Source organism: Cinclus cinclus, chromosome 2 (assembly GCF_963662255.1).
Source record: "Cinclus cinclus chromosome 2, bCinCin1.1, whole genome shotgun sequence".
NCBI lineage: Eukaryota > Metazoa > Chordata > Aves > Passeriformes > Cinclidae > Cinclus > Cinclus cinclus.
This window is the reverse complement of record NC_085047.1, coordinates 5,675,078-5,699,842: the sequence shown is the minus strand read 5'-3', so window position 1 is coordinate 5,699,842 and position 24,765 is coordinate 5,675,078. Positions and strand designations below refer to the sequence as shown.

At 42.1% G+C, this 24,765-nt stretch overlaps 1 protein-coding gene across 1 annotated transcript; it reads left to right on the top strand.

Moving 5' to 3' along the window:
* Nucleotides 1–5,604: 5,604 nt before the first annotated feature.
* Nucleotides 5,605–7,083, top strand: HTR1F (5-hydroxytryptamine receptor 1F). The gene has a single exon (XM_062511479.1). It carries the CDS (start codon nucleotides 5,605–5,607, stop codon nucleotides 6,706–6,708), a length of 1,104 nt encoding a protein of 367 aa, XP_062367463.1. The 3' UTR covers nucleotides 6,709–7,083.
* Nucleotides 7,084–24,765: the final 17,682 nt, after the last annotated feature.

Here is a 24,765-nt window from a genome sequence, read left to right as displayed (position 1 = left end):
AGCAGCAAGGAATGCATAATTACCCTCTGAACATCACATTCTTCCACATAAGCAGATGCAGTGGTTGCTATAGATATGATGACAACAGGCAGGGGAGGGATCCTCCAGGCAGGCTTGACAGGCAGTCTGGGACTACACTACAGTCCTGGAGACACAAGCAGAGAATTTGGCAAAGGAATCACAGTAGGAAACATGAAGGTGAGTTAATTACATACACCAGGGACATGAGGACAGAACTATTCCAGTGCTTCCCTTTTAGCAGAGAGCACTGTTTTCATTCCAGTCCTGCTGGAGATGGTGCGTGCATCCCTCCTGTCAGCACACAGTGGCAGAGGGCAAATTCCCCTTCCCTGGTAGCTCGAGGAAGACTTCAGACTTTGCATTTCAGCTGCTTCAGTGGAAGCACTACATACCTCTGTTGGTTTTGCTCCACAAGCAATAACATGACAGAGCAGACATTTGGGGTAGTAATTTTCAGGGCTAAGTCTATCAGACTTTGTCATTTTAGCCATTTGGGATTATTTCTGCTGGTTGAACTGAATTTAAAGAGACATCCAGAAAACTTAAAGCAAGCACAATCTTTGTTGTGCCTGACACAAAGCATACTGCAGCACATCATTTTGCCAACAGAAGGACTTCTTAGACTGTCACACAGCTAAGAAAAGCACCGAATCATGGTTCCAGGCACAGAAAAGGATTTTCCTTTGTCATTCTGTAAGAAATCAGAGTGCCTGTGCTCAGACATGGAGGTACCTATCCTCCAGGACTTAGATTTGTTTCCTTCCTGTGCTGTATTGGTATTCAGGGCATGCTGCAAAGCCTATTTATTTGCACATGCTTCTCCCGAGGCATGCTTGGGAGACAGAATTCCACATTATCTTCAGTTGATATTAGTTCAATTGATTTATCTGTAATTTTGCAGTTACTTGTCGTCTGTGTTTCTAGGTCTGTTGTGTCCTTTTAAAAGTGAAAATTGTAAATAACTCCAGACTGTGGAGACTCATGCAGCAAAAACGTAAACAGCTTTTAAGATATTCCTCCAGTTGCCAATACATTTCAGGTCCAGACTGTGCTCACTCCCATGGACTGGACAGCATCACCCAAACAGGGAATCTTAAGCATTTCTTTAGCAGGCATATACAAATATTTGCTGACAGATTAAGAACAGGAAATAACTATAGCTCTGAGTTAAGTTGCAGATATGGGGGGGGAAAGAAAAAATAAGGTCTTAAGCATGCAGAAATGCAGACTGGGTAAGGAGACTTGGCAACCTTGCAGTTTCTGCTTCGCGCTTCAATCTGCTGACAGACATCTACTTCACATTCCAGGAAAGGCAGATTTGCTGCAGCAGCCTTGAGCTTGTAAGGAACTTCCCTTACAAACCTTCCCTACCTTGTCCCAGGGATGCACTGTGGCTTTAGGAGCCTTAGCAAGAGTTATTGGCAGGAAAGAATTTAAGGACACCAAGAATCAAGTGAAAGTGTCCCTCTACCCTTCCTCCTCTGTTAGGACACCGGGATTCAAGCTCAAAGTACACGTTCCCCATCAGATCCAAGTACAAGCTCATCTTTCTTAAATGGATTTTTTAATCCAAAGCAGCAATATTTCCTTCTACTCACACTTAATATGATGGATGAAGCTAATTGTCATTAGTACAATACTAAGACAGTATCTAAACACACAGTCACATTAGGAAAGATTTGTACAAGTTTATAAAGCCTCCTAAAAATTTTTTAGATCCAATTGGCTTGCAGGTCAGAGCGGCCAACAGAGCAAGGGAATCCTGCTGGCAAGTGAAGTGTTTCATTTCAAAGCCAGCTGAAGCCTGGTGGCACCTGGAAAAGCAGGAGCTTCCTCTGCCCCAGCACAAAGGCTGCTATTGCTGCCTGTAGCAGTTTAAATGCCCTAAATTCAATCCCTGGCTTATTTTGCTGTCTGATTACTGTTCCTGTTTTTTAATGAAGACACATTTTGTTAATGAACCCACATGGGAAAAAACCAAACACCTTCTCCCACCCCTCCCAGTGCTCTCAGAAAACCTTTATTTGAAAGCAGTACTTAAACCCTAATCAGCAAGTTTTCTCCCTGCCAATACTTAAAGCAATATTGAAAAAAAAAATAGTCTTAAAATCAAGAGCTATACATTTCTAGCAGCTCAGTCTACATTCAGAACCCAAAAACAGACTGAGAATTCCTTTCCCAAAAGTATTCCCAGTCATGTTTCTCCAACATGGGGCATTTTAAATTATTTTCCTGGTTTTCAAAGGCAGAATAGCACAATTTTTCAAACCTGGAATGGCAGGTTAAAGCTGCTGAACAGGAGCAATTACATTGTTATTTTGGAAATCCTAGTCACAAGTGCAGCGTTAAAGGCTTAATAACATACACACACACTCAGGAAAAGCTGAAACACCAACAACATCCATTTTCCTTGAGTGGCCATTAGACAAATTCAGTGCTTACTTCAGTTATAAGGCTGCACAGTCATTTTCACCCATGCCTTCTAAACATGATCAGTAAGATAATATATGTGTGTGTTTACAGACAAGGAAGTATTTACATTCAGGTCACCTTAATATGCCAGATCTGGAAGGGAAGGAAAAAAATATTTGTAGAAGTGGCTAATTCCTCCAAAATAATAATATTCCTGTGTCCAAGATAAGAGGTGTGCTATCTTAGGTGAACAGCAGCTTCCTTTATTTACAGAGCTCTTGTTCAACAATCATAAATAATAATAAATAATAAAGTACAAGACACCATTTTCACCAGTCTTAAATTCAGGGCAATGTAATGCAATCAAAATTTCAAGTCTTTCCAGAGTTTTCCAACAACAGCTGATCATTGAAAAGGTAATAATAAAAGAAAACACTTCTATCTTCAGCAAGAGCAGCTGCCATGGAATTTGAGTTATCAGTGATAAGCTGATAGATTGTGCAAGACAGGCACTGAGTTGCCAGCTCCACAAAAGTAGCCTTACAAACATCTGGACTGTAGTAATCCTTCTGAAAATAGTTGCATGCTTAAAATACTCACTTCTAAACCCATTCCACAAAGATAAATCATGTTACTAAAAGAAAGCAATAAAAATAAACAAAGGTTCCAGGGAATTCCTCTTGTTTTACAATGAATTAGAGGAAGCGCTGTAATTAATTTGCTTTAAAAATTGACAAGGAAAGGCTGAAAAGCAGAGGGGCAGAGGCCAGCTCTCCTGCATCCTAATCCAGTGCACAGGATCACACTTCATACTCCTAAAAGTGAGTTGGTTACTTGCTGAGGACAGAAGCCAGCCATAGCAACTAACTGAAATGAGTACCTCTTAAGAAAACATCTAGAATTAGGTCACTCTGGCCATTATCAAAATAGAAAGAAACAGCAGTCCTTAAATACTGCTAATGCTTCAACTCCACATATTTATAAAACATTTTAGTTAATGATCACCCAGTAAAGCTGCACAAATTCCCACCAGTTAGAAAATGATCCCCAACCCACTCAACCAGAAAAGCCACCAAATTTTGTGACTGGCAGTCCTAAGCAGCACAGCCTCTGCATGGCTCTGCCTCTCCACAGAGAGGCATCATCACTGCACAGAAACGTGCAAGCCAGAATATTTCTGCCACTGTGCTTCTCAGAAAAAGCCTCCCAATCACAGCAGCACTAAGGAAACTGCTTCTTCCTACACACCACTTTTACCAATCTACCCAGACTATCTTCTTTACTTCATGGTCTCAAACTGAAGAATCTTTCAAAAACGATTAATCAGCTTTCATTAGCTCTAAATTGCTTTTTCCTTGCTTGCAATTAAGAACTAATATCCAAAGAGTTAGAAATTTATAAGGTTATTAACCATAATGAGTAACTGTTTTAAAGTATGATCAACTGCTGAATATCAACAGATAGCTTAGATTTTCCCAATAAACATTTTTCCCCTATGTATTTGCACAAGCTTGAAAAGGAAGATTTATTCAGCAGACATTGACCATTCACCAGGTAATAGCATATGTGTCTGTTCTTTCTCTACAAGACAGCTAGTTATAGCCAAAAACATCTGCAGAATAGAAATTAGTGTGGATTCAGAAGGTTTTAAGATGACACTGACATGATGAAAGATCTACTTTTACCCTTGTGAAGTATCATTGAAGTTCAGAGACAGGAACACAGAAAGCACACACAGGTTGTGATCAGCTCATGTACAGGACAATAATATGCTCAGCATGTGTAAATCTCACGATAGGAAATACATTTCCTTTCCTTGTGCCTCCATTCAATTAAATGTTGGTCAACCAGTGCTAAAAACATTTTTGAGTGTTCAGTAGCATATTAAGCACTGCCAGGGTTAAAATATCAAACCAAGTGAGTGAGTTGAGTCCAAGGTTATAAATAGTAAATGAGATTCTTTTTCAGCCACTCCAGCATAATATCAAAAAGCTTTAGTTATGTTAATTAAACCAAATTTCTGAAAGAAAAATTATTCCCTAATTTCACTTATTTCCCTACATGGTATCCAGTGTAACACAAGTACAACTCACTCACTACACTCAAAAATCTGTCAGAGATAACCCCACTTAGGTGTTCATCAAGTAGATCTTGCACAAGAAATTGCAGGTTGATACTCACTGGAGGATGACACCTGATCCCCTTTAGAGTAGAGCTTGTCACTCACAGTAAAAGCTGGAAACTCCAGCTGCATTCTGCAGGGTACTCAGAAATTCTTCCTGATAAGAACGTATTGCCAGAACACAACCAAGTACTTATTTAATCAGTATTTCCCTGCATTTTTCTTCCTGCAGGGCCATAGGAGAAGTTCAACTATTTCCATTGAGAAAGTCACCAGCAGAGCAAGTAGCATACAAGTTTTCTGCAGTTTTCTTTGGAATATACCACAGAACAGGAACTTGAGGAAAAGTAGAGATGTTCTCAGGACTCTAATATATGTATAATGCTTCAATTAGACAACAAGTGAAGCATTTGAAGCTTTAAAACATATCGAGCTGTTTTCATTTTAGAGATGTGTAAGAGGAAGACGTAAAATGACACTTCCATCACACAGTGTTTTTCTTCTCCTGTTTGTATGCTGTCTATACAAACCAGCACACACCCTAGGATATATGGCAACATTTCATATCTCTGTTTTCTCTTCAAAACTATGTCCCAGTTAAGAAATCCCATGTTTACCTAATACATGAGGAATTAGTCACTTATCAATGAGGGGAACTTAGTTTATGTGGGGGAAAATAAGTCTTATGCCTGCTGGATTAATGTTTTCAACAGTCATTACATTGCTTAGTGGAGCAGACAGCATGAGCCTAAAAGTAGTATTAGTGCTTACTTTAGGATGAGGTTGTTCACATTTAGCCAGTTTCAGGACTCCTCTCAAAAGCATTCCAGAAAATGTGCTTTTAGCTGGAGGGGAAGTAAGTATTTTTAGCCACTCAAGGAACCAGGCTGGAGTTTGGAGCCTGAATAATTTCTAATTAAGTCTGAACTTTTTGTAAGCCTAGAGCCCGCTGTCTTTTAAGATGACAAAAACCAAGGGTGCATTACCTGAATGTTTTTACTTTTCAAACAGGTAATTGCTACGGGTAAAGATCGTCTTTAAAAGGGAACATGGATTTAATAAACTCAACTGAACAAAACAGTACATCAGAAGAACCTTTCAAATGGGCGACATCCAAGATTCTCATTTCCATTACCCTGTCTGTGCTTGCTCTAATGACAACGGCCATCAATTCTCTCGTGATGACTGCAATAATTGTGACAAGAAAGCTCCACCACCCTGCCAACTATCTCATCTGCTCTCTTGCAGTGACTGACTTCCTTGTGGCAGTCCTGGTGATGCCTTTCAGCATTGTCTACATTGTGAAGGAGACCTGGATCATGGGCCAGGTGGTGTGTGACATTTGGTTGAGCGTGGACATCACGTGCTGCACATGTTCCATCTTGCACCTCTCCGCCATTGCTTTGGACCGGTACAGAGCAATCACAGATGCCGTGGAATATGCCCGGAAAAGGACACCTAAGCATGCTGGCATCATGATAGCAGTTGTATGGATCATATCCATTTTTATCTCCATGCCACCTTTGTTTTGGAGGCACCAGACAACCAGCAGGGAGGACGAATGCATCATCAAACATGACCACATTGTCTCCACCATTTACTCCACGTTTGGCGCCTTCTACATCCCGCTGGCCTTGATTCTGATCCTTTACTACAAGATCTACAAAGCAGCAAAGACATTTCACAGGAGAAGCATCAGCCGGATCGTGAGGGAGGAGGGAGTGAACGGACAAGTCCTTTTGGACACAGGTGAAAGAAGCACCAAATCAGCTTCAATGCCCAGCACAACAGAGAAGACCTCAGATGCTCTGGTCAGCTCCGATAAAATCAACATCACCCTACGAAGCCCCAGGTCTGAATCCAAGCATGAGAAATCCTGGAAAAAACAGAGAATCTCCAGCACGAGAGAGCGAAAGGCAGCAACAACACTGGGTTTGATCTTGGGGGCATTTGTGATCTGCTGGCTCCCGTTTTTTGTAAAAGAAGTAGTTGTTAATACCTGTGAAGCATGTCACATCTCAGAAGACATGTCTAATTTCCTAGCGTGGCTGGGATATATAAACTCCCTTATTAACCCTTTAATCTACACAATCTTTAATGAAGATTTCAAGAAAGCCTTCCAGAAGCTTGTACGGTGTGGGCAATACCTTTAAGAGCGTTTGTTCATATAAGGAGAACATAGTCATTGTTTTTTAACCTGCATAAATTTATATAACTCAGATGGTATTTGTTGTATTTGAGCAAAGCACCAGGACTCTGCATTTACATTATAATGACTTTTTTTTTTTTTGTACAGGTAATATTGGGAGCATTAATTGCCCAAGTTTTAAAGAGATGGATCATCTGGGATTGGTTTTGCTCTAGAAAAAGAGGTAGCATACTGTGGCTCTGATCCAGTTGGGATTTGCACAGCTGCCTAGCTTGAAGCATAAGGTATTACCTTATATATGAAGGAAATATGCATTTGAGGTAGACAAAGAAACAAAACTTTTTTTTAAATAACCCTCAGTCATAAATGAAATGTTAAGTAAAACAACATACACATTTTAAACCCTGCTGATGTAGGATAGAAAATACACCATGGAATGGCAACATGATTTTAACAGTCTGGCACAGGCCTGCAGCACAGAGCCAAGCCATTCACAGCAAAGGGCAGTAGCTTTAAATACGTCTACCATCATCCCGTATCACTCAGCTGAGTGAGCTGCAGCATTGCCTTGTCCCATAGATGCATTTCCCTGTTTTACACAGCACCCCAGCAGCAGGCAAGGGGCTCTCATGGGTTACCAGTTTCATAGCAAGCCAGTGTTGGGAGCCCTCTGCCACTGCACACCCACAGCAGATATAAACATATCCCCAAGGGAAACAGCCAAACATCTGGGGCACCTCCAGTGAGCTGGGTACGTGGAGTGCCCAGTGCTCTGAGGCACCACTTCCATGGGGAAGGGAAGGCTCATAAAGAGCAGCTGGTTCTCCTTGTGGAAGTATCAGAAGGGAGAGAAGCTTGAGACAAGGAGACACTACTTTCTCCATGTCCTCACACCTGGCCAGGCACACAGCCTGTGACCTGCAGCACCAAACCAGCCTGAGCACCAAACCGGGCTGAGCACTGCTGATGGAGGGTGGCTTAGTGAGGTTTGAAGAACTGGGGCTGACAGCTCCAGTTCAGCATGTTCAGTCCTCCATCCTCTGAAGCCTGATGCACCCAAGGCTTTTCTCAACTGCCCCAAGAGCCAGGGCTGTGCTCCCTTTCCAAGCAAGTGAGAAAGCACCACAGTGCTGGCAGTGTGAGTCTCTGGAAAAGGCTATGCAGCACCTTCTGCAACATGGAAAGAGGGAGAGACCTGAGTATGCACTGCACACCTGGCCAGGGGATCCTGTGGGATGCTCACTGAGAAGCTCACCTCTAAACCCCTCCCTCCCACAGAGCATCCATCCATATCCCCATTCCCAGCAGAGTTAAAAAGGCATTACAGGAACTCCAGCCCATCCTAACTTATTTAGTCAAAGATGACCTCTATGAACAAATCCCTTCCATGGCCTAAAAGATGGCAGCTTGGCCAATCCTGACTGACATGCTCTAGATGCCAAGCCATGAAATTGTTAAGACCCGCACCAAAGCTCAGGTTTTGCATTTTTCAGGACAAACAGATTCAAGCTGTGTCACTAAGAGCCCAGCTTCAAATTCTTTGTCAGACATTCAGTGCTGCCTCACAGGAACAGGGAATACAAGCCCCACTGTCAGCAGCAGCAATCTCCTGCAAAGGTGCTCCAGTTTGGCACCTGGACCACCAGCCTAGGGACAGCACAAAGGAACTGAGACATGATAGCACCACGGTCACCTTTAGCTGGGGAAAGGTGTCACTGGCCTTTGCAGTTGTTCTTCCAAGAGACTTTCAGTGGTTTGCAATAGACAAAAAAAAAAAAAAAGAAAAAAAAAACACTGGAAAAGAATCATCACTGTAATTTCTCTCTCCCCCTCTCCATTACAAACTCTGAAGTTTTTAATAATTTTGTATCTTCCCCACTGGCTACCAGCTGAAACAAACAGCTGTGGAAGGGTTTTCCTGCAAGATGATGAGGTTTGGAACTTGAGATACTGAACTAATTTGTTTCTGTCACTTGCAACTTACTGTATTCTGCTTTCACATCAAGGTCCAAATGAAATGCTGTTCAGAATTACCAGAAACAGTGCATTTGCTTTGCCGTGGATTTTAACACAGGCGGGAATCTAATGGAAAGCTCACTTGTCACACCATGGAGCTCCAGCACAGCAGTGGCACAGCTAAATTTTGAAGATACTGGGATGCGACAGAGTGGAATTGGCTCATGCTCAGTGCAAGCCAGCACACTTTATTACCATTGCAGTCAGAGCACAGCCTCTGCAGCCCCCATGACCTCAGCACTGGCTGCATTATGCTGAGAGAAAAAATTGCTCTCAGCATCAGCTGTGTTCTGCTGTCTCCAGAAACAGCCATGAAATTTAGCTTTCCAAAAGGATTAGCAGATTAGCAGGAGGTAGCACAGAAAACCCCCTAAATCATCCACTCTTGAAGACCTCTATTTCCCACATTTCCCGAGTCATAACCCTGGGTGTCTCAGGGGAATCCATTTCAATACCCCTGCCTCTCCCTTTATGGCTGCTGGAGTACAGACTATATTGTTTATTCTCTTAGTCCTAAAGTGTTTGACAATATCTTGTGAAATCAAATTGAAAGGAAAAATAGGGGCTGCTTTTCAGGAGAAAAGATACTTAAAATACTCATTTAAATAATAATGGGTGAATCTCAAAGGAGGAACCACATGTAGATAAACAGAAAATATCTGTCATTTATGGACTGCTAACAGTATTATACTCTGGAACTAATTAAGCTGCTAAACATTTCTCAAGATCCAGGGGTTGTTTCTTTTTGTATCGTTTTCAGTGAGCTGTATCTGCTCACCTTTCAACGCAGGGATGGGAGAGGCAACTACAAGAAATCTGATCGAGCAAGTGGGCAGTTATTCCATTAAAAGCACTTGTGGCTTGTGGACCATCATTTCTTGGTGTGTGACTGCGACTCATCACTCGTTCCCTTTACAGAACCCAGTGTGCCAAACACTTCCCCACACAGCACCACACAGTATAATTTCATCTCCAGCATTTACCCATGCATGTGATGTGTACAGGAAAAAAAAAAACAACAAGAATTCCCCTTTCAAAATGGATAGAAGTTAAGATGTCTGCAGGATTATGCTTTCCCTCTCCTTGAAGCACACAGGCTTCCACTGGACCTTAGCACCAGGTTCAAGGAGCACAATGGAGCAAGATTTTATGCACTGGAGCTTTTTTGCATGTAGATCTGTGCCCTGTGAGAGTTCAGTCTCAGCAAAGGGAAAAAAAATTTTCTCACCTCTGTAAGAAGTTTCTCACCTCTGTAAGAAGGCTCTGTGTGTATTTCAGAGAAAGGGTTTGTATGTTCTCCAGAGCTTGCACAAAGTTTCCTGGGTCCCTGTCCCTGCTGCAGCTGCCCACTCCCCCACCCCCATTGCTGTTTACTGCCCATGCATCAGTTTAGATTTCTTCCAAAACCCAGACAACTGGGTTTGGAGCAGCTGACCCACTCCCACTTCAGCTTTTGCAAAGAATGGTTCCTGAAGCAGCTGTGAACATGATATCTAGCTCAGGTAGGTAGTTTTTACTAACAACAAGCAGTTAGATACACCTCATTATGCTGTACTTTTTTTTTTTTTTTTGCCTTTCCTCCCTGCCAGATGCTTTACTGGTGTCCTTTCCTCCTGAGGATGGCATATCCCTTACAAAGAGCTTGGGGTTTCAGAAACGCATTTGTTTTAGTGATGCAGTCACACTTGTTAACACATGACTGTACCACCCAGAAACACCCACCTCATCCAAAAGTGGTTTTGGCAGTCGCTGTCTTCAGCTGGTGCCTGATTGTTCTCGGTGCTGGGGAGGTGCACTGGAATAGCTCTGTGCTAAATTATTTTCTCCAGTAGTTACAAACTCAGTACATTATTTCTAGGCAAGTACACATTACTACTCGACCTTTGCATGTCAGATTCCCCTCGCAGAAGAGAAAGAGAAAATCGCTGCTGCAAAAATAAAATTAAAAAAAAAAAAAAAGAGAACAAAAAAGAGCTTTTTGGAACTCTGCAAACCAAAGAGTAAATCCTGCAAGAAAGTGAGAGGAAACCCTTGCAGCAACTCTGTAAATATTAAGAAGAATCCTAATACTTGTGTCAGTCCTACTACAGGGAAAGTACTACCAATAGCAGAGCTGCTAAAAAATACCAACAAGGTGTTGATATCTCTCCCCTGTGAAATCCTGAAATTAATTAAACCAAGTTGCTTTTTTTCGTATTTTTCATTGTCTTCTGGAGAACCAGGATCAAATTTCTTATTTCGCTCCTCAACCAGGAAAGCTAAACCTCTAAAAGAAACAGAAATAGCTTTTTGATTTAGTGTTTCTAGCCATCATAAAGTAACTAAAAAAAAAAAAAAAAAAACTCTGATGATGCTGATCTTGGTTAAGAGGAAAGATTACAGAGAACAGAACAAACAGTAGTCAGCAGCAAGGGCTGTGAACAGCCAAGGTTACCAGCCAAATTCAAAACAGACTTTCTGGTGCCCACACATAATGGAAACCAGCAACTGAAAGCAACTTTATATCCTCACTTTCTATCCTAATCTACTAAAGTACCAGTTTCGTAAATTTCAGTTGTTTACTTCACATTCAAGTGAGTTACTTCTTAAGTAAGAACTCTGCAACTCAGGAAAATTTCAGAAGGGAATATTTTCAGGCAGGGAAAAAGTACTGTAGTTCATTAGTCAAAGCACATTAGTACAATTTTGGATTTAAAATCCTGGTTGGGGCAGTGTGAAATCAAAGATGCTGCTTAGCAAATGCTCTTGCTTTTTATCCACTAATAGCTCAAACTAATTGTATCTACTCTTGTTTATAATATAATACTATTATATATTATAGTCCTAAAATTATTTAAAATATAGTTTTGAAAGTATTCATTGCTATGCACCAGATGGGCAGCACTAATAAAAATTAGCCTCTCTTTCCACTTTAAAGCAAGATTCCTCCTATACATGGGTGATATTTTCCCCTCACTAAATTAAGACTTTTCCTTTCTTCCTGTGCACACATTTATCTGAAACTCAGAGCTGCATTTCATGGTTTGGGTTTAAAGATGAAAAACATGTTTAACACCACAAAAAGTGCTAACTGCTAAGGTAATGCTAGAAGAGAGATAAATCTTCTCACTTTAAGTTTAGATCATGACTGGTGGTAAACATTTAATGCACTAGCTGGTTCTGTGCCGGCAGTACTCCAAGATGCAAAAGCTGTGGTTAATTTGTATGACAGCAAGCGTCTGCTAAGCAACTTACTCTTGGCTAAGCTTGCTTTCCCATCTTTCACAGTACTAAGCTGCATGAGACAGTCCACAACCACAAAATAAGGAATCAGACAGTTTGCATTCCAGCTGTTTCTAGTCTGGTAGTCTCTGGAAGATAGTTATCCCACAAACACACACTACTAACCAACAGCAGCAAAGTTGTGCCTGCATCCACAGAAAGAAAAGAAAAAAAAAAATCTTTCATGTTCATCTTCTACATTTGAGGCAGCCTGAACTGACTTATGGCCAGGTGGGCTCAGCACAGAGCAGCACTGCTTCCCAGCCAGACACAAAAAGAGAACCCTTCAAGGAGAAAGCCAGCGATTAGCAAAACAGTGTTGAATTACCTCAACACCTCTGGTCAATACAGGGCTTGCATTCTCTGTCATCAAAAAGTTCACCTCTGAAGCTTGAGGTGATCCATCAGCTTAGATATATGCAAAAATACTGGAATTTAAGGTAACAAAAATTCAAGCTGTGTTTTCAAATTGGGGATTTGTCTCCCACATCTACTTTAACAGCCAGTAAACTGTGGTTATTTTGAACCCAGAAACAACTTCCCAAGCACAATACATCTGTAACAGCTAGGCAGGATTTCATTTTTCACACACATAAATATGTGTTACTACTGGACTGTTTCAAACCTCTTTAATCAATGGTGTCCTGCGTTTTGACAAGTATTTCTTTAATCTGGTTTTCCAAGTGTGGAAGAAATACTTATTAATTAATTATGTCAGGTAGGTCTTATCTCATTTTTATAGTTAAAAAAACAAATGCTTAGGGAAGAAGGCAGCCAGCACCTCGTCCTGAGGTCCTGGAGTGGAAGACAGGAGGGGAGAGGAAAGGAGGGGAAGGGAGAACAGGAAACCCTTTGTTAACTGCACAAGGAATCATATGCTACTATCTGAGGGATGAAAATGAGAGCTATGGAGTAAAGCAAGTCAGGAAAGGGGAAGGAGGAGGAGAACAAGGAGAGAAAAAGACAGAGCAGTTTTCTCCTTATAGGGCCTGGCAGCCTTGAAATAAACTTGCTTGAACTCATCCCAGCTCAGATCCAGCTAACAGAAGTGCCAGTTCACTTTGGAGCTGCCTGGCACCTCCCGGAGCTGAGACAGGGAGAGGAGGTGGTTTTGCCACCTCCATCCCACTCAGGGTCAGTGCAGCACTGCACAGCCCGGCACACATGATCCTTCTCCAAGACTGCTGTGACAACTCTGGTCAGCACCAGCCATGCTCAGCCAGTGGGCCTCGGGAACTGCAAGTACTGACATCTTGAGAGGTACAAACAGCAGAGAAAAAAAAAAGTGAGAAAGGGTATTGTAAAATCTAATCTACATTCCAATGCTCTCCTGCCTTCTCAAAAGCCACCTCAAGTACCTGGAGAGCTGAAGCGACACTTTGTCCCTTGCTTTCAACGTGTCAGGGACAGATGCTCGGGTTGCTTTATATTTCAGAAGTACAACTAACACAGTCGAACCACTGCCACGTTTCCCGCTCTTCTTAGTTAAAACACCCCAGTGTATGCCAATCCTCCCCAGTCCCTGCCAGCCTAGCCCTTGCCAGTCTCCAGCTCACTGAACATGGTGCTAAAGCACTCCATAATCATTTACTCCAGCCCTCCTCTTTCACTTGACTGGAGAAGAATAAAAAAAAGGCAACTGAAACACCCTCCAAGCTCTAGGCCTGCAAACAGGGCATAAAATAGAAATAGAAGGAAGAAGTCTAGATTTAAGAAAAAACAGATCAAGTGACACTCCTCTGAACCAGCCTTTCTATTCACCCCACTTCACACTCTCTTCTCACCCACAAGACTGCACACAGGGAGGGAAAGGAAAAAAGTTATTTCCGTAGCACGTTTGACTTGTTTTGTATAGCTGGGCTAAAGTGCTCTCATTTAAAGATCCTTCAGGGGAACGAGGAAGGCTGTGAAATTACAAGCTGCTTTGCAGTCTCTCACGCTCAGCTGTACAAAGAAGACCAAAGAGGAGCCCGGGGTTACTGACCCAGTTGCAAACAGGGAAACGCAGCACAGATGGAAGGGGAGAGGGAGGGAGGAGCGGGCTCTCCCTGAGGGCCGGCTTCTCCCGAGACAGGACGGCTTTGCCTCCGCTCCCGGACACTTCGTGAGGGGGCAACGCCATCCCCCCCTTCCGCGGGCAAGAAACCACGAGTACACAAAACCAGTGGGGTGGGAACGGGAGGCGATCCGGGGCAGTTTTCGTCGTGCCCGGCCCCAGAGGTCGGCTGCAGGGCCGGGGATGTGCCGGGACTCGGAGCCTTTTCCCGGGCGGGCGGGTCCCTCTAGCGGCACCGGAGCCCGGCAGCGGCCCCGGCCGAGCTGCCGGAGCCGGGGACAGCCCGGCGGGTCACAGCCGTCCCCACACACCCTCCTGCTGGGCAGGCGAGCCCCGCTGCCCGCGGCACCCCTGGCGTGGGGACAAACGTGCCGGCCAGCGAGGAAATATCAGCGTGGGATTTCCCCCCTCTGCCAGCAAGATTCTCGGAACCCCCGTGTCTACCTGCACCCCGCGTTCGGTAGGGCTTATCAGAGAATCATAAAATGCCCCGAGTTGTAAAGGAACCACGAGGACCACCGAGTCCAACCCTTGGCCCTGCACACCGCAACAAGCACATCGTGTGCTTTGTCTAAGCGCTTCTGGAACTCTGGCAGGTTTGGATCTGCAACCAGTTCCCTGCGGAGCGTGTTCCAGTGCACAGGCACCCTCTGGGTGAAGAGCCTTTGCTTGATATTCGGGCCACCTTCTCCTCCTGGACACAGCTCCATGGCATTCCCTCAGGGCTGGGTGTCAGGGGCAAGAGAGCTGTGCCAGCGCCTCTGCTTCCCCTTCATGAGGGTGTTAAAGACCGCGGTGAATCTCCCCTCAGTCTCCTCCAACCTCAGCCACTCCTCATAAAAGACTTCTCCAGTCCCTTCACCATCCTCATGGCCTCCTTTGGACGCTCTCTAATGGCTTCGCGTCTTTTTTATATCATGACACACAAAAACGCTCTCAGGACTCAAGGTAAGGCCACAGCAGTGCAGAGCAGGACAATCACCTCCCTTGGACTGCATCCTGTGTCTGCTCAGCAGAGACTCGTTGCACCACACACACAAAAGGAAGAAAAATTTCAGCGAAAGGTTGATTTGTAAAAGGAGTCATTACTGGGACAAGAACCGGAGAGGAGCCACTGAGCACAGAGCCGGGTTGGTGAACAAGGGAGCTGCAGTATAGCTTTCCTCTGCGTTAATACTCCTGTAGCACGAGGCTCCTGGGACGACCAGGTGCCAGAAGCAATGGAAGTTTCCGAGAAAGAGAGCCTGACATTGGCTCCCTCTCATGGCTGCTGCTTACTGAGGTAGTAAGTAACATTTTGTGATCTGAATGAAACTCCAGGGCATTCCAATTAAAGTTGGCAAGTCTGGGGAGTTCAGCAGTGCGTGTACAACTTCCCAGGCAAAGGTCAGAAAAGCCTTTCATTTGAAATGGTGTGCAGAAACACCTATGCAGTTAAAAAATGTATATAGGGGAGAAAAATTACAGCTCACCAGAGATCAGGTGTGCTGGCTTAGCACTAAAGACAACCCACGGAAGGGATTTTTTTCTGAGAAGAGCAGCTAGGCTTCCTCTATGTCTGACAAAAAACAGTGATTGGTTTTGAGATATGACAACTGGTTAAACCACTGAAAGAGATGGACACACCTCTGTGAAATTCACACTTTGAAATGAACCAAGCCCGGGAAAGCCCTCTTCTGTTTCCAGCCTCTCAGAAGGTAACTAGCCTGGCAGGATTTAATTCTAAGTACTAATGAACAATACCACTTACCACTACAGAAATCGCCACTTGCCACCTAAAGTAATGACATTAATTATAATAACTATTTTTGAATTGGACTTGTTTGTGGTTACTGGACTAGAAGTTTTGTTCACACTTGCTCTTTACCACTTTTTGATATTGTAGAGTACTGTGTAAAGTGGCCAAAACCCTTATTTCCAAAATCTGCAGCCTCTCTTATACTGCACAAGTACAAAGCAAAACACAGGGCAATAGAGAACTATGCTCTGGAATTGTAACGTGGTCAATTACTGGAATTTCATTCTAGGAAAGAAGAATCATGCTGAAGTGTGAATAACTGAACTCTTACTGTCTTCATACATTTTCTGTGAAATTCTATCAACAGCATGTCTGAATCTGGTGGAATACTGGGCAGCAGTACATCAGTGCATACTCTGGGTACTGAGAGGAGCTTTAAAGTCTCAGCTGGGACCACCAAATGTACACGAAGAAACACATACAGGCCACACAAATATTTGTACATGAACATAGAGCTAAAGTGCCACAAAATCCTTTTCAGAGGATTGAAAATTCAGAAATTATCAAAATAAGGGATTCATGGCGGCAGATTTTTTTCTGAGCATGATGAGAACTCATTAGCTGAAAGGGTTCTTTCTAATTCCCTTAGCATTTTTCATGTTAAGAAGTTATCTCTCTTGCATTGCCTAACCATTAATTTATACTCAAGTGTTTCAGCTGTTTTCTGTCAGCTGCCCAATTCCATTTCTGTTTCTGGAAAAGTGAATCTGGAACTGTAGATGTAATTCACTCTCAGCTTGAATTTTCTTTTTCTTCTTTTTTAAAATATAGGTAGCACAAAAGCCGCAGAAGTACTTGAGCTGCTTTGCAAGGCAAAAAGAAAAATTATGACAGATTTTCTGACTCCTGTGCTTCTGTCAATATATTTTTTTCTGTCCTATATGCTTTCTTCACTGTCATACAGACACAAAACAAACAAAACAGAGAAAAATATAAACCACAATACCCACACAAACAACTTCACCAGACCTGGAAATTTCTTTCCAAGTTTTGTTGAATTCAAAGGGGGAGGAAGAAAAAAAAAAAAGAAAATTAAAAAAAAACCCAAAAAAAAAAAAACCCAAGGATCAAAATAAATCAATCCAAATCTTTCATCACAGCTGTGATGCCAGATACAGTGATTTATGCTGCATTTCCAAGGCAATACACAGTGGCAGTATGATCCCACCTCATTTCCTTCTCCTGTGGAATATATTGCTATAGAGGTGGCAATTACAGATATTCAGACACCTTCAAGACAAGCTAGTTTTAAATAGCAGAGAATTCATATTTTCAGATTGTTTGGAGAGATGTTCAAACAGTAACCCTGCATTCAGCATGGTCATAAAGTGGTACAAACCACATCCTCCTATTCAATTGCCCAGAAACATCTGGGTAGAATTTCTTGCCAGAAAATGCTCTTTACAATATTCAACATTTGGTTGATGCAAAAATATTACAGGGACTCTTTCTAGATGAAGTAGTTCACCATACAATAAGCAAGTGTGGAGTAAACTCCTTCCCTGATTCCCCTATTTCAATTTATTTCTTTCTGCCACTACATGACTTATCCAGACAAATGTTCTGGTATGGCAGGTCTCCTTGCTCAAATGCATCTCCTGGAGTTTCATTGCTGCAGCAGGGAAGCTCCAACATTGTCATCAACATCACAGGAGATCACAGCTATAAAGTGAGTGATTGTCCCTGCATTGCACAAGTTACCTGTCAAAGACCTCAAGATAGAATGAAGCAAGTTGATCTGAAACAAATAAGGATAGGAGCTTCTCCAGGCCCTGGTAAGGAAAACGAAGACTGACGTTGAGCCAGTCTGCTGAGTGTGGCTTGGAGCACAACCAGAATGAGTGATATCCACAATCCAGCATCCAGGGAGAAAAGCCTCCCAAGAGGTGTCTCTGTGTTCAGCTGAGCTGGTGTGCCAGCAGCACCTGCAGAAGGACACTGTGGGGACATGCTCTCTCACAGTGGCACACTGGCTCACAGGGCTGAGGTCACTGCAGTCAGGGAAAGGCCAGCCCAAACACACAGCCAAGAACGATGACAGGCCCGTGTCCCTTTAGTCCTTCCACTGAAATAAAAACACTGCTTGCTATACAGTCTGCTGTCATTAAGGTATGGTCACTTTGAGCCTTTTGAGGGCCTTTTTCATACAAGCAAGTCCCCTGCTGACCAATTAGTCCAGCTTGCCCTTTGCTTGGCATCATGCTGTGGAAACAACGCAGACCATGAATATACTCCAGATGACTCTGGCCTTTGTTGACAGGAATAGAATGAGGAGTATAACTGCCCTCAGAAGTGCATTTTCTGATCTTGCTGTCTATACATATAAAGCACAGCTTAGTAACCCAAAATATAAATTCAAAATAATCCTTTTTTAATGCAGCAAAAGACTCACACATGCTACCATTTCCTCTCTGGTCTTAAGAGCCATATTTCTATTTCCTTCCTTCAGTCTACATCCCCCACATTGTGGTAATTTCCTTGCTCTAACCCCATCACCATGATCTCCTTATTTCAGTGCTACCCACTTCTTCTCACTTCTCTGAGAGGCTGCACAGACCACAAGGCAGCCAGAGTCTGATACATAGCTTCTGCATGCAGAATTACTGCCCACAAATTCATGGGTTTTTCCATTTGCACATTTCCAAGTGTGTCTAAAAAGCAAAGTCAAGCACCTGGACTTCTTGTCAAGTACAGAAATACAGATATTACCTTGTTCCAAAAAGGCTGAGGAGTTCTTCCCAAGCACATGGGGATTAAAAAAAAAAAAAAGACAAGAAATTAACAATAAACCAGACATTCATATCAACCAGCAGTTTGTCCTGTCAGGTGGCTGTTTTATCTAGATGTTACAGGATTCCTTCCAGGCTACTTCTGCCTGAAGATCATCAAATCCAAAGGTATCAGCCAGCACAGTTTGTAGACAGCCTTGATAGTTATGGGAAATCAATGTGATGTACCATTTCCTTGCTGATCTACTCATCTCCTTTTCAAAGCTGTAAACAAACCCAAGATGTAGCAATCTAGGCACAAAACTTAAGTAGGAAAAGAGGAACTTAATGATAAGTACCTTATTTTCTATTTTAATAACAACGACAACAACAACAAAAAAAAATATCCACCAAAAATCAGAAAAAGAAGAAGCCATTTCATTCTACATTTCCATTTCATGGGTGGCTGTGTTTTCTGCAGTGTTTTTCAACATCAGAGATGAACAGTTGCTAAGATATTTGTAAAAGTGAGACCGGGGTTGGAGTTGGCAGCAGAGATCAGATCTCTAACCCAGTAAGGTGTAGTATTGGTGTCCTCACTTCCCATGTTCACAGAGGGCACAACAAATTGATAGAAATATTTAAACAATCCAGCTTTTAGTCAGGAACCTCAGAGTGACTTTGAGGGGTTTTTTTCCCCCCTCTTTGTATTTAACACAATCCCTTTGCTTTACTGTCTGAGCTCTTAATTGTGTTTTATAGTAATTAAAATAATGCATCTCCAGGAGAAATAAGAAATTTTCCTTTGTTCTGTGTTCTCAGAGATAAAAATTCTCTACCAGAGAGAGAGAGAAACAGAGAAACTATTTCCCAAGATCACAAAAGAAAACAGCTGCAAAGAATTAAACCCAAGTTTCCTTACCTACTATGACATTATTTGATTCTCTCCTTAGGCTTCATTATGTTACTTTTAAAAGTCTGTAAAATGTTAAAGTCAGGAAATAAGTAAGGGAGCTCCTTTGACATAAAAGTCCAGGGTCTAGAGCAGAGATTTTTTCAATAGATAAATGTATTATTTTTGGCTAGTCTCTTTATTGTTAACCTTTATTTTTTGAAGTCATTGGGACTTCAGAAAATAGTACAACTGAGATTTGCTTAATTTGCCATTAACAGCTGTGGTGTCAGATCCACTGGATTTTCAATCATTTTAAAATCCAGGAACACAGAATAAGCCAAACATCAAAACTGGGAATCAAACAAGTGGGATTTTAAGCTAAAACAAAACAAAAACCATCAGAGACTCTGTGAGTAATCAGTGAAAACAAGCAAGGCTGTAGTCAGCTGGTGTTTTCAGAGGTGGTGAAAAGCAAAAAATCATTTCACATAAGGAAATTCTGCATGAAGCTAGTAGGCAAAATGTCTAGGAGGTTTCTGTGGAAGGCCACAATCAAACTTTCACTCTGTCCATTCAACATCACACTGAGATGGCTCCTCAGGCTGCCACTTGGTACCCTGAGGAAGGGCATGACCTTCCAAACATCAAGCAGATGTCAAGCTGCTACTATATCCAGCAGTTTTCTGATCCAGATGCAGCCACCACAGCCAACACCGTTTCATTTCCATCTCTGCCCAAACAGCTGCTGAATCTTCTGATGTGAGGCCATCACATACCAAATTAGTGATGAGACTGATAATTACAATTTCCTAACACTTTGCAATAAAATACTTTGTTTGTATCGCTTCTCAAGGCTTTCCACTGCTCAGACTGACCCCCTTCTGCCTCAAACTGGTGCCTCATATCCCAGGAGTGTCTGGGCTAACACACAGTCCTGGCCCAGCCCACCTTGCCAGGTACCAAAAGCAAACTTAGACCAAAAGGCTCTGTTCATTGCAAAAAAAAAAAAAAAACCAAATGTTTCTCTGTAGCAGTTCCTACCCCCACACACCCTTTTCCTACCTTAAAGAGCACGGGCTGTGCATGACTCCAAACACCAACCCCACAAGACCCTCTGGTTCTCCCAAAGCACAGGGATGCAATGAGAGCTTTGGGGCTCTCAAAGCAATTAAAGGTATTTTGCAAGACCAGCTGTGCAATTGCACAGCTGTTGGCAATTCCCTCAGTTTCTTGATCCTTACGACAGGCTGTTTTACAGGACAATCATCTTTCCTCATCCTTGCAGGGTTTCCCCATCTTCCTAATGTCCATTTCAATAGAATTTACCCTTATTTTCAGAGCTGGCTGGGCTGATGTTTCCTTTGGTTTAAAGTGAAATCCCCAACATCTCTACATCTTTAACATAAAGAGATTCCCAGCTTCATTTAAAATGAAACCTTGAGCTTTTTGGTCTGTTCTTCACCACTTAGCTCCCCCTAGTTATGCATGATTTTCCCTTTTTAAATTAACTAAGATCACATCCCCACATTCCAGGTCGCATAAACTAAATCAACCTCACTTGCTCGCCCAAAGGTTTTTTTCTACAATTATCTCCTCTAAGTTGTTAATGTTAGTCTCAAAAACAAAATTTTAAGTCTTATCAGCCCCTGGTTCATTGACTGCAGGGTTAAATAGATCTTCTGTTGTCACTCCTGTGGCATATGATTGCTAATGGTTTTCAGTCTGGATGACTAAGAAAATTTCCTGTGACACAAATCTCTGGAGTATTTTCACTCTCTAAAAGTGTTCAGTAATTCTTTATTTACACCCAAATTCAACTCCCCAGTCTATCCCAGGAGGGCTTCCTTTGACATCTTTTCCTGGAATAATTCTGATGGAAACTAATTACGTTATCCACATTGCCACTTTTTTTTTTTTCTTCACATCTTTAAAATATGCTTCTACTCCTCCAACACTTTTAAAATCATTATTCTATCATTTCTGTACAGCCTATTTCCAGCATGATTGTTCCTGTCATGTAATGATCACTGCTGCTCTTCCACCTCAATGTAACTGAGGTAGTTGATGATGATATTCAGTTTCCTGCTCTAACAGCACCTGCAATAAACACTTGCTTGGTGTGAACACCATATCTCTTGTCTCCTGACAACAGTTCTAGGCATATAAAAGTAAATACTTTGATATTGCCCGCTTAACTACAGTTGGCAGCAGTTTTACTTCCTTTTACCCTTCTCCTTGTATTATAGGAATAGCTGTAAGGACTTCACTACTTTTCCAAACAATTTTATTCATTTCCTTATTTAGATTTCTTTTCACAAGTCTTGCTAGGTGTGATCTCAGGAAGCTGTATCTTCAGCAGTATCCACCCTCAGATGAATCCACCTAAGCACACTCCTTGCACTGACTGCAGTGATCTGGAGGAACTTTTCTGTCCTTCCTTTCAAAGTATTTTACCAATTTTCATCTAAACCAAGTCTTTCTTGAATATCAGTTTCACACAGTTATTTTTTAATACCCTTTGGGCACTCACAGCTTTTTTTAACAGGGAAAAATCCACTGTTGATCCTTCCTATGACCTTCAGAATCTTTTTCAGCCTCAATACCCTGTCCTAGTCCTTCCTCAGGGATGTGGGTCATGAATCTCCCACTTCACAGTGAAAACCTGACCAATTTTTCCTTAGCCAGGGTTGTTTACACTTCTGGGTGTGCCCTTTTGGGGTCAGGTGGGAATCTTTGAGGTCCTCTCCCTACTATCCTTCCTGACTCTTGTCTCTCTTTTCGAGTGAGGTGCTTTGCTCCCCTTCTTCACCACTGCTGTTTCTTTTGCTACTTGTTCATTGTTTTCTTCAGCTTCACCACAGTAATGCCTCCTCCTCTCTGCATTTAACTACCAAGAAGTGGGTTTCAACCACCAGCATAAATATTTTTTCACAGAACATAATTAAATTTGTGGAACTCTTTGCTGCATCTTATGGATTAAAAACATTTAAAAAGTTAAAATTCTGAATTTTTTATGGAAGGTATGTTTATCAGCAGCTGTTAAGAGATTATTCAAACGCAACCTCCATCTCACAAAGTCCTAAACCCTTGACTGTAAGAAGTTGAGAAATGTTTTCAAAACATCAGATAGCTGTAGTTTTCTATGGTCTTTTCTCCTCTGGCTATTCTGGACCACCCTGTAAAATATTATGCTAAGTTAAAACAGTCTCAAGCCATCTCCAGAATGTTCCTCTGTGTTGCTGGAAAAGAGATGTGTTCCACAATGCCTGGGCTTGTTTCACAGCCAGCTCCTCATTCAAAATCATGGAATCACAGAATAGTTTGGTTGGACGGGGACCCCCAATTTCACCTGGCTCCAGCCCCCACCTGCCATGGGCAGCGCGTAAGACACCACAGAGGTATTCAAGTACTGATACAGACCTATTTCCATCAAACTTTGCCAGGCTGAGCTCTCCACTGATGGCATTGGAAGGGCAGAAGAATTGCCTGCCCATCAGGCAGTGTCTGTATCTAAAATGTTTGCTGAGAGTGAACTCCAGATATGGGACTGGCCATGGCATTGCATTTAGTAGATGTATTCCAAGATTTTGACTTTTTACACATTTTTTGTCACACACACCCTCCTTTTTCTTTTTTTTACAGATATGGTAACTCTCCATTTGCACTTATGCGCAATGACTTTTCAAATGCAAGCTCTTGTGCTATAACAGCAGAAACTCTATGCCAGTTTTTATATATATATATATATTATATATGTAACTACTGAATAAGAGAAATGGGACTAATGCATTTGCAAATCATTGTGCAGATTGATCTTAAATCATTCTTTGTGGTATTTCAGCATTTGTGAAGAAAACATGAGGCTTAGGCAGCAATAATGCTGCATGAAGTCATGTCTGCTATGTTCTTTTGCCAACCAATCCACTTTTAGCAGTTCAAGAATCAGTCCCCAATGCTTTTTGCTACACTGAAAATCACAGGACCACATTCAATAGTTGGCCCCATCTTTTGCATGCACATGCTTTGTGTGATCAAGAAAGATCTTCAGTACATGAGCACTGCAAACTGGTATTTTTCAGTGCCTTCTTGCAGCTGATGCTGAGTTTATTTCTTGCATACAAAACAGATTTTACAAAAATCACACTGCAGGAGAAGCTTGTTTAACAAAAGCTAAGTTTATCTCATCAGCTGCGTAGCTCAGCAGGAGTGATTTGACAGAGCACAGCACGGGTTGGGGGATTTTATTTTGGACTAGCTCTGGTGTGATCCTGTGAGCTGAACACCCATGAGCAGCTGGAGAGCTTTAGGTGAACCCCTGGGGTGCTGCAGAAAAGATGCACCATTTGCTGTGTGCTCTAAGGCTGCTGGACAATACCAACCCTGCGCAGAGAGCACGGGACCACTGGGAGTTTCTTTCCAAAAGCACATTCCTGACCCAGGCTAACACTGTGTGAATGCATCTGCCAACAGAAGACTGCAGAAAACAACAGCTACAGGAGAGTCCCAAGGATAGAACATGGACACCAGCTCTCGTCTGATCCAGCCTCTCCATACCAGAGCTCAAATCTCTTTTTTGCTCATTTGACAGGCCCTATTTGAAATGTGTTTTTCTAAGAATGTGCTATAGAATGATGATGACAGCTGCAAGCTGAGAACTAAAGAATGTATTGTGTTTAGCCAAACAGTTCCTCTGTGCCTTAGCATCCTCTGTGTTTCTTATTCTCTCCTCTATACCTTACTCCAAGCTGTCTCCTACACCAAAATTAGCTCCAGTTAAGGCACTAATATCATCAGTTCAAAACTGCTGCAGCTGGTCAGATGTGGGCAGTACTGACCAACAGGTATTACATTTTCTCCTGTCTTACCAGACTGATACCAGGACAAGAGACAGGCTTAAAATACTCACAGGAGAGGGAAAAAAATTTCCATTCCTGAGATGCACTTTACAGTCACTGTCAAGATGGGATTTCCATTTGTGTATCAGAAATTCAGATTCTTTCTAAAAGAGGGAAATTATATGCAAACAATATTCTAACAGAAGACAAAGACTGGGATTTTGAGTGCACAGAAGAAAGATTTATTTCAGGTTATGGTTTCCACAGCAACTTTTCATTTTATCTCTTGTGTCTATCTGTCTTATAAGATCTTTCACAACATTTATATATAATGAGAGGTTTTGTTGATGGGAAATTATTAAGAAATTAATTTCTCAAGGAAAAAATCTTGCAACTTTTCCTGTGTATATTCACAGCTTCACATACACAGAGCAATGTACTTATGGATCAAGATGTTTTCAAATAAGTATACATTTTTATTTTTGCTATCTA